General features: G+C 39.1%; 1 protein-coding gene across 2 annotated transcripts; it reads right to left on the bottom strand.

Annotated features, from left to right (window-relative positions):
* Positions 1-638: 638 nt before the first annotated feature.
* miip (migration and invasion inhibitory protein) lies at positions 639-12,413 on the bottom strand. 2 transcript variants are annotated; one of them, XM_061929431.2, is made up of 9 exons: positions 12,157-12,413; positions 9,975-10,140; positions 8,149-8,254; positions 7,954-8,065; positions 7,792-7,877; positions 7,600-7,726; positions 4,307-4,403; positions 4,117-4,236; positions 639-913 (listed from the first exon to the last, which is right to left on the bottom strand). In XM_061929431.2, the coding sequence occupies exons 2-9, from the start codon at positions 10,137-10,139 to the stop codon at positions 791-793; spliced, it is 936 nt and encodes a 311-aa protein (XP_061785415.2). In that variant the 5' UTR covers position 10,140; positions 12,157-12,413; the 3' UTR covers positions 639-790. The 2 variants fall into 2 exon arrangements, with proteins under 2 accessions (XP_061785415.2, XP_061785423.2); XM_061929439.2 differs by having other exon boundaries at positions 4,117-4,210.
* Positions 12,414-17,404: the final 4,991 nt, after the last annotated feature.

Below are 17,404 nucleotides of genomic sequence, written 5' to 3'. Positions count from 1 at the left end.
ATAAAAATCTCTCGTCTCTCATTTTCCATCAAAAATGTGTGTTATAAATTGCTCTCAACAGTTTGCACAGGCTCTTAGCAAGGGGGTTAAATGTATTGGAATATAAATGAATGTGTAAGGCAAACACTTTTCAAGTGTAAAATATATAAGAGAATGTCTGCAACTTGTGGACGACAGAGCAGACAGTGGACAGTAAGGAAGCCTTGGGTGCTGTTTCTTGGATTAAAAGTACCACCATTATGAGTTATGTTGAATTAAGAGTAGACTAGTACAGTCATTTCACAATGAGGTCTGAGTATGTGCTTTTACTGCCATCTAGTGTCTACTTTTATGTCAATAGAGTATTTGTTTTCCATTTTTTAAATTAAAACCATGTATTCTGAGGTTGAAGTTTCAAGGAAGACTTAAAAAGACATTGATAACAAATATATCAAATCACAAGTTGATTCAGTGTTTTTGACAAGAGCAAGCCTCAAAACAGTCAAACCTTTTTGAAGGGGCTGCTTCGAATTCAGACATTTTCAGCAAACACCAGCGAAATCCTGGAGGGACGGACAAATAAGCATTTAATACTGATGTACCAGCCAGGACAAAAGCTCTCAAGTGGTGCTTGCACAAACTGAAACATCACACACAAATGATCCAACTTCAATGTTTATTTAAAGTCACAATGACTTTCATTGCTTGACAAGAAAATACACAAGAAACACAATGAAGGTTTGACAGCTTTATAGTTGCCATAATCGTCTTGTTAAAAAAAACAACCAAAAAAACACTTGAGGGTCTGTTGTCAGCTCTTGGTGGAAGATAAACGTCCTAAATTTCCTTTGGGGGAAAAGTGCTGGAAGTGAAACCGAGCCAATCGACAGAGAGCTGGTGTCTGGTCAGAGCGATTGCTTTTGGTCACTTGATCCTGGAAAATCACAAAGAGCTATTTCATTGTCAACTACCAACACATTATGTAATAATATACCTAGGCTAGACCCTTAGAATACAGTCAGCCCTCGCCACATCGCACTTCAAAGATCGCAGCTTCACTAATAGACGGACCGATGTGGTTTTTTGGAGGGCCGATATCGATAAAAATAATAATGGAATTCATATATTCTATACACGCAAAGCGCTTTACAGTGAGAACTGACAACCCGTCAATCATTCACTCCCCATTCACACATGGATACCCAAGGTCAATAACTGATATTTGGAGCAGATATTGATTTGCAGTACAATTTAGTTAAACATGAATAGTACACATCAGTAAACAGCTGGACAAGGCTTTAAGTTGTTTTTTAACATGATTTTTTGGGAAACGTTGGACCAGTCAGTAGCTACATAATGTTTAATGCAGCGCTAATGTTGTGGTTAAATTAGCAGCAAAAAACATCAGGGGATTTCACAAACACCTTTATTATGTGTGTCTGAGAAGAACAACATTTGCATTTCAACAGCATTTCTCCTGGAAAATTGGTAAAAGTATGTGATTTTTGTACATCACACCAACTTGCCATCTACTCAGTTTTATAGCAGTTTATGGAGTCAATACATTGTATGGTTCACTTGTAAGGAACCCTGAATTGTTGGTCAGTTGAACTTTATTTTGATATTTTGATTTTAATATAAAATACATTACATATTTTCATTTCTCTTTAAACATGTCCGAAAAGGAGTAGGAAGAAGAAAAGCTTATTTAAACCTACCCCATTTTCACTTGATAGCAATAACCAACACATATGTTCACTTTCCTGTTCTCAATTTGTAACACAAAATGGTATGACTGATATAAAATATATGATTTTTAAATATAGAAAACATTTAAACAGAACTAATTCTGGGATAATTCATGTAGCCTAACTCAGAAATTAGCTGCTGCCTGCCCTTCTTTACGTATTATATGAGTCTCCTATTTGACAATTTACACAAGGTGTGAATTTTTCGCATATATCTTTTCTGTCATCTATCTCTGATGTTTATTTGACTAAATCACAGAACATGAAAACTTGCCGCCCTCCTTTAAATGAGCCCATGCACGGTGCGAGTGTTGCGAACGGGGAGGCTTGTCGTGTGATCGCTGCGGTAGCGAAAACAAACAAAATGAATTGAAAAAGGAAGAAACCCCAGGAAAAGAAGGACAAAAATTGGAACTTCTGGCAAAAAAATGGAAGTTCTGACAAGTACTCCAAAGAGAGGAAGAGAGCGAAGGTGTGTGCGGGTGTGGGATGGCCATCTGAGCTGCAGCTTAGCAGAAAGGAGCACTGGTTATTACTACTAACTTACTCTCACTTATCAAATGTTTTTATTTTGTAATACTTAATACTGGTATCATATGTTTATATATTGTATTTGCTGATGCCGATAAAAGAAGGCCGATAGCAATATACAGTACAGGCCAAAAGTTTGGACACACCTTCTCCTCATTCAATGCGTATTTTTTATTTTCATGACTATTTACATTGTAGATTGTCACTGAAGGCATCAAAACTATGAATGAATACATGTGGAGTTATGTACTTAACAAAAAAAGGTGAAATAACTGAAAACATGTTTTGTATTATACTTTCGTCAAAATAGCCACCCTTTGCTCTGATTACTGCTTTGCACACTCTTGGAATTCTCCCGATGAGCTTCAAGCACACCTGTGAAGTGAAAACCATTTCAGGTGACTACTTCTTGAAGCTCATCGAGAGAATGCCAAGAGTGTGCGAAAAAGTAATCAGAGCAAAGGGTGGCTATTTTGAAGAAACTACAATATAAAACATGTTTTCAGTTATTTCACCTTTTTTTGTAAAGTACATAACTCCACATGTGTTCATTCATAGTTTTGATGCCTTGAGTGACAATCTACAATGTAAATACCGTATTTTCCGCACTATAAGGCGCACCGGATTAAAAGGTGCACCTTCAATGAATGGCTTATTTCAAAACTTTGTTCATATATAAGGCGCACCGGATTATAAGGCACACCTATGCATTCATTAGATGGAGCTGCGCTAAAGGGAATGTCAACTAAACAGTCAGATAGGTCAGTCAAACTTTATTAATAGATTACAAACCAGCGTTCTGACAACTCTCTTCACTCCCAAAATGAATAAACAGCTGTTTTATTATTTTCCCCGAGGTAAAGTCAGTGACGTGGTGTTTTGTTTATCTTTTAACAACAGCAAGGTATAACATGTAGTGTAACATTTATATCACATAGTGGAGGGGAACTTTTCCTCGATTCAATAAACACGTAAAAAACAGTCTGATACTGTTACGGTAAATCAAACGTAAGTGCAATCACAATATAGTGACACTCAAAATAGTGCAGAGCAATAACAATATATCAATAACTCAACGTTGCTCAAACGTTAATGTCACACAACACAACACACAAAATAAACATGTAAAGCTCACTTTATGAAGTTATTCCTCATCCACGAATCCCTCGAATTCTTCTTCTTCAGTGTCCGAATTAAACACCATTGATTCGTTAATGTTAAATTCTCTCGCTGCTGCTCTATTCCTGTACTACTGCGTGACTGATCGTCTTAAGTTTAAACTCTGCGTCGTAAGCGCGTCTCTTAATAGGAGCCATTTTTGGGTTAGAAGCGCTTCTTCTTCTACGGGGGAAAATGAAGGTGGCGGCTGCTTACCGTAGAAGAAGAAGCGCTTCTTCTTCTACTGGGGAAAAAAAAGTTGGCGGCTGTTTACCGTAGTTGCGAGACCTAAACTTTATGAAAATGAAGTTTAGGTTTGTTGTGGCTTGGTCCATATATAAGGCGCACCGGATTATAAGGCGCACTGTCAGCTTTTGAGAAAATTGGAAGTTTTTAGGTGCGCCTTATAGTGCGGAAAATACGGTAGTCATGAAAATAAAGAAAACCCATTGAATGAGGTATGTCCAAACTTTTGGCCTGTACTGTATGTCAAAATGCCAAATATCGGTGCCGATAACTGGCCTAGCCGATAATCAGCAGATCCCTAGTTCGTATACAGAGACATGGTTCGCACAAAGATGCATTTTTGGCGCGATCTAAAAGTGTGTAAAAAAAGCTTGCAAATAGAGTGGCTCAAAAATCGAGGTTCCATTGTATTGCCTTTGTAATGACAGATTTTAAAAGTTAAAAAAAATGTCACCTCTCGTTCTGCAACTTGTAGCTGAGTAAAGTTGTTCTTAACGAGGTGACTGCGCAGGTCCAGGTTGCTTGGCGGGAGCAAGAAGCCTTGAACCCTGTTAGGCCAGCCCAAAAGGCAGTGCTGGATTGTAGTAAAGACACTTGAGGAACAAGATAAAGTGCACTAGTATTTAACTTAGTAGTGTACTTACTGATGGTAAGGCCAAACTGTCAGATGGCTCGAAGCTGCAGCGGCGATGTATTTTGTACTTGTAAGGAGGCAGGACGGAAAAGCGAGGGATGGTGACCCTGTAAATTGGCCGCACACAAAAACTTAGTATAACTTAGGATAGTTGACCTTTGGACTTGGAAGTACCTTTGCTATGGTAAGACTGTCCTACACAGGTCATGTTCTATGTGACATTTTAGAAAACTAGAAAAGCATAGAGAGCGCAGACCTCCGCAAGGTCTCCCAAAAGTATGCTGGAAATGAGAAAAATCTCCCCAAATCCTATTTTTCCCCTAAAGCGATCATGACAACCATTGTGGCAGTTAATGATGCCGTATGTTTGCACCATGTTTTGAACTTGTTAAAAAAAACTGAGTCCATGTAAATAAGCAGATTCAGATTCCAGCAAGACCCACAATGCAATGCGTTTCCACGTCACAGTTTACACATAGTTTTAATTTATATATCCCATATAGTGATGCCTACTTTTTACATTTGAAAAACAATTTTATATTTCTTTACTGTAATCAGTTATATCGCAGACAGAGGGAAACATAATTTCAATGCTGTGTGTATCATGGAAACACAGTGTATTGGCAAGAGACACTTTTAAAACAATATTTAGTTCCAGTTGTGAATACTTCAATTAAGCAAAACTCCCAAGTTACTTTTAATGTTTTCTATTTAATCATTACCATATTTTCTGGACTAAAAGGCCGCTACTGTTTTCCAATGCTTTGAACCCTGCGGCTAATGAAACAGGGCGGCTAATTTATGAATGTTTCTTCGCTAACGGCCCTAATGTTTTGTATTCCACAAATAGTTTTCATATTATGCCAACAGAGACACTGAAAAAGGTGTGCTATTGTGTGTGCTCGGGGGGCATTTTTGGACAAATTTGCTCACTGCAGGTGTTGCAGTTGGACAATGTACTTCCTGTTTTGTGCCAGAAGTATATTTGTCCATAGTGTTTCTGCTCAAAAGTATTCTTCATTCATCACTCCAAGGAATGTATTCAGTTTCAAAATTCACCAAAACATCACTGTGGAGTTATTGAGTCCGTTGAGCTGATTGGAGAGCAAGTCTCCGCAGCTAATGGATCCATGATGATGACTTCTATCTTGTTTGATCAGTCGTTTTAGTGCGGCGTTACAGGCGCTATTGGAAAACAATTAAGATATGTAAATGTGTATGTATCGGTATATATTAGAGATGTCCGATAGTGGCTTTTTTGCCGATATCCGATCTTCCGATATTGTCTAACTCTTAATTACCGATTTCGATATCAACCGATACCGATATATACAGCCGTGGAATTAACACATTATTATGCTTAATTTTGTTGTGATGCCCCGCTGGATGCATTAAACAATGTAACAAGGTTTTCCAAAATAAATCAACTCAAGTTATGGAAAAAAATGCCAACATGGCACTGCCATATTTATTATTGAAGTCACAAAGTGCATTATTTTTTTTAACATGCCTCAAAACAGCAACTTGGAATTTGGCACATGCTCTCCCTGAGAGACCATGAGGAGGTTGAGGTGGGCGGGGTTGAGGTGAGGGGGTTGAGGTGGGGTAGGGGGGGTGTATATTGTAGCGTACCGGAAGAGTTAGTGCTGCAAAATGTTCTGGGTATTTGTTCTGTTGTGTTTATGTTGTGTTACGGTGCGGATGTTCTCCCAAAATGTGTTTGTCATTCTTGTTTGGTGTGGGTTCACAGTGTGGCGCATATTTGTAACAGTGTTAAAGTTGTTTATATGGCCACCCTCAGTGTGACCTGTATGGCTGATGACCAAGAATGCCTTGCATTCACTTGTGAATGTGAAAATCCGTAGCTATTATGTGATTGGGCCGGCACGCAAAGGAAGTGCCTTTAAGGTTTATTGACGCTATGTACCTCTCCCTACGTCCGTGTAGACAGCGGCGTTTTAAAAAGTCATAAATTTTACTTTTTTAAACCGATACCGATAATTTCCGATATTACATTTTAAAGCATTTATCGGCCGATAATATAGGCAGCCCGATATTATCGGACATCCCTCGTATATATCGCTTTATATCTGAGGCTTATGGTCCGGTTTGGCAAATATAGGTAAAGATATTTTTTTCTTCAAAGATTTGGTGGGTGCGGCCTTAAATACCGGTGCGCTTTATAGTCCAGAAAATATGGTATTACTATTTTGGACATACAGTATAATGCAGTGGTTCTTAAATTTGTTGGAGGTACCGAACCCCACCAGTTTCATATGCGCATTCACCGAACCCTTCTTTAGTGAAAAATAAAATGTTGGGTTTTTTTCAAATCCAAGACAAAGTTATATGTTTTTGGTAACACTTTAGTATGGGGAACATATTCTAAGTAACAAAGACTTAATTTAGAGTTTGTTGGACACCAGGGGAACATATTCTAAGTAACAAAGACTTAATTTAGAGTTATTTGGTTAGGGTTGGGGATAGAAGGTTAGGGCCATGGTTAGAGGGTTAGGGTTATAATAAGGCCATTAATAATTTAATACGGCATTAATAAGTACTTAATAATGACTAGTTAAGAGCCAATATGTTACTAATTTGCATGTTAATAAGCAACTAATTAATGGTGAATATGTTCCCCATACTAAAGTGTTACCATGTTTTATTACTGGTTCACAAAATGAACCGTGCATGAACATCACCTTGTTCAAAGAACAAAACCAACACAGTGCATAAACTCACAACAAATTACACACCTGCAAATCAGTGTGACTTCTGCTGTTGCCGTATCCGTAATACGCCGATAGGGAGAAGTTTTTATTTACACGATGAGTCGGGTGTGTCTTGACCTCCGCCGAACCCCTGAGGCCGACTCACCGAACCCCAAGGGTTCCATCGAACCCAGGTTAAGAACCACTGGTATAATGGATTCACAATACAAGAGGTGGCCACTGAAGAGCAAAATACTTTATGTATTAAAAATCTTACTGTTGGATTATTTTGTATCAGTAATCATCATGTTTAGTCTTAAAAAGTACTCGTGTCATCTACATATTACATTTCAATTTACAATTTCACCCAAAATAACAGCAACAATACGGCTTAAAAAAGGGAGAATATTATCAGCATTTGCTGGTTTTTCAAACATTAATATAAAATTGTAACATTTTCCTTAAATGTCAATTATTTGCTCTACATAAAAAAGAGGCAGAGAGGAAGATGCAATTGGAGATGAAACACCTGAATTGCAACCCGGGTGGTTAATTGTGTTAAAATTGTCGTTTAAGTTACCGCTTTTCTTACCTGACGAGTGCTGGATCACCCACGGTGTGCGGATGTGAGGATTTTTCTCTTTTGCACACAGGACAACACTCCGGAGAGAGAAGCGAGACGGGGAACAATCTGTCGTTGAGTTTGTAAGAGAATGTACCTGAACACAAGCAAGATGAGAATAATTAGAACAAAGAGTTGTACCCAACAAGAACTGTGTCTTACACTCATGAACTTGCGTGTCAGCTTCTGGCCTGGCAGTGTCTGCAAGCATCGGCAGGATTGAGTGTTTATCCATGCAAAATTCAAGGCTGCAGGGCACATTACAAAGTAATGATTAGAGGACAAGTCGAGCGTCAGCAACAGAACACAATGAGCAGCACTCACTCTGATTGTGGCTGGTGGATGCACTCGCTTTTATTGCTTGTTCGAAACGCTTGCAGTTCATTGTAGAAGTCATCAGAGTATTCTGCTAAAGTGTTTTGCACATCCAAGACTCCTTCAATAAGACAGAGAGCAGTTGTCTTGTATAGGAATGTATGTTTAATGGGGATAGACAACAACAAAAGAGAAGATGTGTACCCGCGATCCAGTCATATCCAAGTAACGGACGCACAGGACACTTGTGGGAAGATTCTTCTGCACACGCATCCTCCGTCTGAAACGTCACTCGATTCTGCACCTTCTTCTGTATTAAAAAATATTCATATATTTAAAGGAGAACTGCAATTTTTGGGCAATTTTGCCGATCATTCACAATCACTATGTAAGACAAGAACACATATGTCTTTCTTCTTTAATACATTCTACGCCATGAAATACAGCTAGTACAAGGTGGCTAACAATGCAGATAATGGAAGTACACTATTCCGACTATAAAGACCTCTAAATATTTTAGAAAAAAAAGCGCCAATAATATTCCATTTACAGCTTGGGACCTGAATATTAACCAAGTATTAGTGATATTGTTATTATAAGCTCTAACTCAGACAAACTATTTTTAACGGCGCCGTGATCAGAGAGAGTTAACTAGCTTATGCATCTACAGTATTGACATTCTAAGCTGGTGAAATGTTGCATTGGCTCTGAGTTGGTGAAAGTTAAATTATTGTAGATTCTAAATCATGCCTCCTACTTGGATAGCAGAAGGATGTGGACATAAACCGAGAAGGTGGTCAACTTTGACACCCAACTTATGCCCGTAGATGGCACGAAAGACACGAAACGACGCTAGTTTGCGGCACCTTTTTTTTAACCTGTATAGGGATTATTCATTCAACTAATTTTTCATCCAAACGTCAAGATATGAACGTTCCATCAGTCGGCATCCAAGTGACAACAAACATTGTACAATAGGTGATTAATTTACTATGTTCATAGTTTGTATTTTTGGTTTAGCGCTTAGCAATATTGCTGCATGATGCTTAGTGTTTCACTAATGCTGGATCTGTTTAGCACACAGTTTGTAGGATATCCTCTGTATATTCAGGCTCAAAAATATAAGGTTCTGGATCATAATTTGTCCAAAAGTTGTCTTTCTTGTCTCTCATGAAGTCTGCCATGAGTAGTAATGTTGTTGAAGGGAAAAGCAAACGTCGTGATGCGTCTGTAAAATTACTACTCTGCCGTATGTTTAATATATATACACAGTATATATATATAAATATATATATATATATATATATATATATATATACATACATACATATATTTACAATGATGATGACTGTTGACTGTTATTTAGAGCGCTTTATAGGTGGAATAGAGCAAATCTTATTAACTTCTTTGTTAGCTGACTTTTGCTAATGTTTATACATGAGTTAGAATGGAAACAAGTATTTCAATCAGAGGTGTTAGTTTATGGAACAAAACAATGTAAATCTGTTTCTGTATTACAATTTTTTTTTTTAAATCATGATGATGAAAAGATATGACGAAGTAGAATTATTTCTTCATTAGTGGTTAAATTGTTGTAAAATTCATATATGTCTTTGTAGTCACCAACATTGAAAGTCAATTATTCTTTTTGTGAAAATACATGGCTCTTATTACATTTTTTAAACTTCTTTCTGCTCCTTTTCTTTCATATGTTACTTTAATGTTACATTGATGGATTTATTTTTATTTTATTCTTTTGTTTGATTTTTTTATGAATGAAATAAATGAACTGAATAAAAATATGCATAATAATAATATAATATAATATAATAATAGCCATCCATACATTTTCTACCGCTTGTAATATAATAATATGTATAATGTAAAATATGTATGCATAAAAAGAAAAAACATATCTGTCCTTGTCTCAAGTGAGGATTGTGAATGATAGACAGAATTCCAAAAAAAGTGCAGTTCCCCTCGAAGGAGAATATGTAGTTAACACTTTTCAAGTATATTTAGTGATTTACCTGTTCACTGCTCTGTTGTGTGTTTGATGCCAGACAAGACTTCATGCCATCCAAATCTGATGACGTTTCTGAAGTTGAGGCGTGTTCAGCTCCGACTCTTCCACAGCTGATGACCGAAGATGGCGAAGCGTTGGAACCCAGAGTGTCCATTTGTCTCTCACACATTCTGAAGATATCAGAGAAAAAAAATGGATTACTGTTAATGACATGGATCATTTGAGGCAACAAACTACCGTATTTTTCGGAGTATAAGTTGCTCCGCAGTATAAGTCGCACCGGCCGAAAATGCATAATAAAGAAGGAAAAAAACATATATAAGTCGCACTGGAGTATAAGTTGCATTTTTGGGGGAAATGTGTTTGATAAAACCCAACACCAAGAATAGACATTTGAAAGGCAATTTAAAATAAATAAAGAATAGTGAACAACAGGCTGAATAAGTGTATGTTATAAGACGCATAAATAACCAACTGAGAACATGCCTGGTATGTTAACGTAACATATTATGGTAAGAGTCATTCAAATAACTATAACATATAGAACATGCTATACGTTTACCAAACAATCTGTCACTCCTAATCGCTAAATCCCATAAAATCTTATACGTCTAGTCTCTTACGTGAATGAGCTCAATAATAGTATTTGATATTTTACGGAAATGTGTTAATAATTTCACACATAAGTCGCTCCTGTGTATAAGTCGCACCCCCAGCCAAACTATGCAAAAAACTGTGACTTATAGTCCGAAAAATACGGTAGTGACGTGCGGACCAATACTTTTGATAATTTAGTTATTTAAGCTACTGTATATAATTAACAGGAACAGTGCAAAAACTAACTAAACTTGTGAATTTGACCCCCAAACTTTCCTCCAAAGGTCTTATCTTTCTCCATGAGATGTTAGATGAAACAAAAATTTAGCAATTTGTCCACAATACCCAGCAATATGTTTGGAGGAGAGAAGGTGAGGCCTTTAATCCCAGGAACACCAATCGTACCGTCAAGCATGGTGGTGGTAGTTTTATGCTCTGGTCCTGTTTTGCTGCCAATGGAACTGGTGCTTTACAGAGTGTAAATGGGACAACGAAAATGGAGGATTACCTCCAAATTCTGTAGGGCAACCTAAAGTCATCAGCCCGGAGGTTGGGTTTCGGGCGCAGTTGGGTGTTCAACAGGACAATGACCCCAAACACACGTCAAAAGTGGTAAAGGAATGGCTAAATCAGGCTAGAATTAAGGTTTTAGAATGGCCTTCCCAAAGTCCTGACTTAAACGTGTGGACAATGCTGAAGAAACAAGTCCACGGCAGAAAACCAACACATTTAGCTGAACTGCACCAATTTTGTCAAGAGGAGTGGTCAAAAATCCAACCAGAAGCTTGTGGATGGCTACCAAAAGCGCCTTATTGCAGTGAACCTTGCCAAGGGACATGTAAGCAAATATTAACATTGCTGTATGTATACTTTTGACCCAGCAGATTTGGTCATATTTTCAGTAGACCCATAATAAATTCATTAAAAAACAACAACTTCATGAATGTTTTTTGTGACCAACAAGTATGTGCTCCAATCACTCTATCGCAAAAAAATAAGACTTGTACAAATTATTGGAAACTCAAGACAGCCATGAAATTATGTTATTTACAAGTGTATGTCAACTTTTGACTACGATTGTATGTTTGCACAAAGTATCGGATTGGTATCGCCAATACAAGCCTGAATAAGTCGTATCGCACATGACTACAGCAAACTATTTCTACTGAAAATCATAAAACACTCCAATCCTGGTAGAATCACGCATATGTATACTAGTACTTCTTTTAATAATAATCAGGATTAGCACCAACATTTTAAATTGTTATCATTTGCCCCGGTGTCATGTCAACACAACCTGTCGTAGACGTACTTTAAGTAGGTTTATTTTGCATGTCTGATAACGAGCAAAAATTAGATGAACTCATAATTTAAGATGACTTAATGTATTTACTACAATTAACTCGTTAACATTTACGCAGAAGACATGATGGGCGGTGTTAGACATGATGTCTCTAGACTTGCTTGAGCTACCTAACAATAACTTACTTATAAGCTTTGCATTTGTTTTAGTAAAGGCAAACAGTGCAAGGTAATAGTCGTTGTTAGAATTATTATTTCCTATCAATAAGCCTCTCCAAGTCTCTTACCTTTACTTAATAGTACGATAATGCTTCACTTCCGTCCCTGTGCTGTCGTAAAAGTTTAGTTATGTTCTAAAAAAAACCTCCGTCCAACTTTCAACAAACAACACATTATAAACCAACCGAACGTTATAACCCGGAACATTTAACGTTCTGGTGTATTAATAACAATTTTACTCTAATAATACGACATAAAATTCACGCGTTCCCATTTCAGCGTTAACAAACGACGCCATTTTCTTTTACGATTTCAAATCAAACCTCTTCCCTCGCCCCCGTCACCTTAGCAACAAGCGACTCCAGCGATCTGATTGGCTAAGAATTTACTTCCCATAATGCCTTGATACAAAGGCGTTTAAAGGGGCGGATGTGTTTACATCACACAGGAAAGATTAAGAGTACAAAAGCCCTTAAATTGATATATTTGTTTGAAAACATTTAAAGTGATTTAGGTAGCCCTTTTTGTCTTTCCAAACAGCTATCAATTTTCTACCGCTTTTTTTTAAATTATTTTTTGTATTATTTTTATTATTTATTAATATCTAATACCCTATCTGTATTTGCTTTTGTTTTCTTTCCTTGTTGTTGAAAGTACCTTGACTGTTGAGTGAATTATAAATGTATGTTTGTTGTTCAATAAAAAGAAATAACAAAAAAAATATATAAACAAACAGCAGAGGACGCCATTGACAAGTTATGTTTTGAAAATACATTTAATGTGCAATGTTCAATGTAGCCATAAGAATGGCAAGAAAATAAACCCGCAAATGATTCCTGTGTACAATCAAAAAATGTTTGTAACTTTATTGGCCTTTTTGCCGTGAGAATTCAGGTGAAAGTCATATTTGTTTTTGTTTTCAGGTGAGGCTCCGAGTCACCCTTAACACATTCATCCTAGCTTCTGTACATTAAAGCTGTCCATCCATGGCCCCGCCATAATGAGCGTTCTGCAGGTGTTGCAGGGTCACAGCCATGATAAAACGCTCGATCCCCCGTCTCCCGTCGAGCCAATGATGCTGAACGGCGACGCCGAGGCACCACTCGGTATTCCAGTCACGGCTCGTTTGCTGCCAGAGCCGAGCAGGCCGGTCCCGTTTGATTAGTTGACCACGGCGGTGCCCAGTTGCACCCCATTATGATTAAACGGTGCCAGTCGTCAGCTTGTATATTTCTTCCCTGCCTCTCCAATTAACCCCCCGTTGGTGGCCTTCCAACAATTACTGCCTGCCGCCATCACTCATTAGCCCTCAGACACACAACAACAACATAAATAAAGCACTTTTATTTCTGCTAAACAAAGCAACGTAAGTAACTTTGCCACAGTGCTTGAAAATATTTTTTTAAAGCATGCTAAATGGTCATGAAAATAAATGATTTTGCAAGGATTGGCTATGGTCAGGGTCTTCATAGGGTGTATGCACTCCCTACAACATCTGGGAACGCTTCTACTGGGATATAGGATTGTCTCCAATGAGAAAACTCCAATGGGACTTAATGTGTCTCAGTGTGGTGTACTCCATGTGTCTGCATGCACTCCCTAGAACATCTGTGCATGCTCCTTGTGATCTGCTGTGGGATCTTCTACCAGATCTGGATCATATTGTTGGCCCTGCTGGCACACTGGCTTGTCTCCTTGTATCTCCTCCCTGTTATGGAACTTCCGGAACATACCGGGAAATACAAATCACAGCCTGATCCAACTTCTGTGAGTTCCCCCAAGGCTTTATGTGGCCCTCCATGTGCCTGTATGTGCTCCCTGTAATGACTGTTTACGAAACACAGGATAAGTTGTAAATTCCTTTGTGCTGGCACATACTTGAGAGTGTGTGTTGTTTGGGTGATGACTGGTGGACTGGTGGATGGGTGCGTTGCAATTTTGGACGCATCATCAGTAGTGTCCCCCTGGGTCACTGGGCGTTTCAGCCTTAACACGAGACACCCTCTCCAGGGGTGGCCAGTCACAGGGTGATCGGTCGCGGGCTTGCGTCAATCCCAATTAATCATGACAGTTGCTTGGTGTTGAGCAGCAGACTTCTCATGGGATTATGCATGCCAGGGGCGTCCTTTTCCCTGAGTCAAGCCTAGGCTGACCGCATACCTCCCGGCTTGCTACTTGGGGGCCCAGCAGGGGTCTTTCCTCCTCATGAACAGCCACTGGCTGCCTCTTTCGGCTGCCTCCGATGCAGCTTTGATGGCTATACGTAGGTTTTGGCCTCGGACTACCAGGTCTTCAAGCAGCTTGGTAGATCTAGCCACAAAGCCTCTGCAGCCCACCTCCACTGGGCGGACCTCAATGTTCCAGCCACGATGTTGTGCTTCAGCTGCAAGCTCGGCGTAGCATAGGTGTTTTCGCTCGTAAGCCTCATGTACTGAGTCCTCCCAGGGTACTGTGAGTTCGATTATAAACACCTTTTTTGTGAAGGGGACCAGAATACCAAGTCCGGTCTCAGGGTGGTTATGGCGATCTCCGGAGGAAACGCAAGCTGCCGGCCAAGATCAGCCAGCATCCTCCAGTCGCGGGCCAAGCGTCACTGACCTCGCTCAGGCGGTATGGAGCCGCTCCTGACTACCTTAGCCCCTTGGCGGACAAAGGTAATTGTCTGCTGGTGGTTGGCTGGTGGTGGTGGTAGGGAGTTGTTGGCAACTCGTTTGAACATGCTCCCGAAGGTCCTTTTCCCAGATCTAGTTAGATCTAATAGCAGTCTTACATTGCTCCACCTCTCGTATGGACCGTCCTGTCTCCTGGTATTGCGTCCATATTATCAACATTCCTGGAACTCACAGAAGCCTTCCAAAAATTGAGATTACAGCCTGATCCATCTTCTGTGAGTTTCCTCAACACTTAAAGTGGGTAATGGTCTGCATGGCCTCCATATATCTGTATGCATGCCCATGGTTTTGATGGGCTCCTTTGAGCTCTCCTACCACACATGGATACAATGGCTGAGCTCTTTCTGCTGAGTTGTTGTTTTTCACTGATGGGTCCAACTCTCCTGGTGTACTATTCTGTCTCCTGGTATCGCACCCACACTTGTAACAATCATGGAAGTCAAAGCAAACCTTTTGAAAAAGTGTGATCATGGCATGATCTAACTTGCGAGTGTTTTGTCCAAACTTAAAGTGGCTCTTGGTGTGCCTGTATGCACTCCATACAACATCTGGACATGCTCCTGATTGTCCTTTGGAAGTTCTCCAAGATTTGCATCAGATAGAGGTCTTTCTGCTGGGTTGTTGCCTTCCTTACGTTGCTCCACCTCTCCTGGTGTACCGTCCTGTCTCCTGGTATCGCATCCACAGTCTTAACACTCCTGAAAGTCACAGCAAACCTTAAAAAAAAGAGATTACAGGCCTGATCCATCATCTGTGAGTTTGCAAAACACAATGTGGCTCATTCGTGTGTATGGCCTTCACTCTCTACAACGTCTTGGCATGGTCCTCATGGTCTCCTGTGATCTCTCCTACCACACCTGGATAACAAAGGTCTTTCTGCCGGGTTATTGCTTTCCTTATATTGTTCCACCTCTCCTGGTGTACTCGCCTGTATCCTGGTATCGCCACCACACTTGTAGCACTCATGGAGGTCAAAGCAACCTTGATCCAACTTCAGTGAGTTTTGTCTAGACATGCTCCTGGTTGTCTCTAGTGGGATCTCCTCCAAGATTTGCATGAGATCGAGGTCTTTCTGCTGGGTTGTTGCCTTCCTTATGTTGCTTCACCTCTCCCGGTGAACTGGCCACTCCTGGCATCTACTCTACTCTTCTGACTGTTTTGAAAGTCACAGCAAACCGTCTTGGGAATGGAGATCACAGCCTGACCTAACTCCAGGCAGTTCCCTTAATGTACCTCTGTAGTGTGTATGCACTCCTCACTACAACATCTGGGTATGCTTCTGAAAGCCTAATGTGGAATGTTTTTGCTAGGTTGTTGCCTTCCTCAGGCCACCTCAACCTCTCCTGGTGTATGGCCAGTATCCTGGTTTCTCCTCCACATTGTCTAACACAAATATAGTTATCGTCATATAATTGAATCATTATTTCCATTTACGTCTGAAAGCTTCTTCTGTCTGCCTCATTGCAGATCCACGAATGGACAAGAAAAAAAAACTTGAGGAGGAACAGAAGAAGGTAAAAGACAATAGCACAAAAGGTACAATTAAATGTTTGCACTGCACACAAAGCCTCTTTTCAAAGGTGACATGAGAGCGCTAAATAATCTGATGGAGCAGGAGGCGACGGGTGTTTGAGGCCTGGCGACGGAAAGGTTCCTGTGCGATAAAGAAAGGGAACAGATCGATGGTGTGCTGGCGGTGTGTGGATGCCATTAAGATCAAGGAGATTAGAGCTGTCACAGCACTTTGCCGCCTGCCTGCCACAATGTGACCACAAGGTTGATGGCGATTCTAAGTAACAACATTCGTAGTAGTAGTGCTCATTATTGTCAATATAGGACGTTCATATTAGATTAGTTTGTTATAGAAATGTACAGATCATATTTCTGCTCTAAGGCAGTACATGTCAAAATTACAAACCTTTCTTGTTTTTCTTAATGTCACAACTTTATTGTAGAATTATTACAAATGAAAAATGACAGTAAGATCTATTTATTACAGTTATTTTCTTGAAAATATTACTTTATTTGAATTATATTACATTTACCGTATTTTTCGGACTATAAGTCGCAGTTTCTTTTCATAGTTTGGCCGGGCTCCAGTGCGACTTATATGTTTTTTTCCTTCTTTATTATGCATTTTCGGCAGGTGCGACTTATACTCTGGTGCGACTTATACTCCGGAAAATACGGTACCTATTTTTCATTATATTAAAACTTTGGCCCGTAACTTTATCTGTCTATATATATTATTACTTTTTTTAATGCAATACTGCGTCTTTTTACTGACAAAAGGAAACTTGCTTCTGAAAGCAAAATTAATTTTGTCACAATGGATTTGATTTTGTATGTACTTTATGTCATATTTTATTCAATATGGTACTTTTTTGTCACTTAGAATATTGTTAAAATATATATCTATTTTTATATTGTTTTTTTAAAATCTTTTTTATGAACATTATTATGTAAACTCCAAATTATTGTTTTTTTTGTTGTTGCTATTTTTGTATTACATTGTATTATTGATCATGTTGTACTGCATTGTAATCTTTAGTTTTGTGATTGTGTGGTGTTTTTTGTCTGGCCCTCAGGAAGAATAGTCTCCACTGCAGTGTAGACTAATGGGGATCCTTAATAAACTGAACTA

Source organism: Nerophis lumbriciformis, linkage group LG03 (assembly GCF_033978685.3).
Source record: "Nerophis lumbriciformis linkage group LG03, RoL_Nlum_v2.1, whole genome shotgun sequence".
NCBI classification, from domain to species: domain Eukaryota; kingdom Metazoa; phylum Chordata; class Actinopteri; order Syngnathiformes; family Syngnathidae; genus Nerophis; species Nerophis lumbriciformis.
The sequence above is the reverse complement of the archived record's forward strand: the minus strand, read 5'-3'. Positions and strand labels throughout refer to the sequence as shown.

What these genes read in the sequence shown, in the direction of transcription:
- miip (XM_061929431.2), bottom strand. Translation starts at nt 10,139, where the DNA reads ATGTGTGAGAGACAAATGGACACTCTGGGTTCCAACGCTTCGCCATCT. An exon ending in GGTGATCCAGCACTCGTCAG is followed by an intron (nt 4,404 to 7,599) that starts GTAAGAAAAGCG and finishes GCCAATTTACAG; the next exon opens with GGTCACCATCCCTCGCTTTT. An exon ending in TACAAGTTGCAGAACGAGAG is followed by an intron (nt 914 to 4,116) that starts GTGACATTTTTT and finishes GTGATTTTCCAG; the next exon opens with GATCAAGTGACCAAAAGCAA.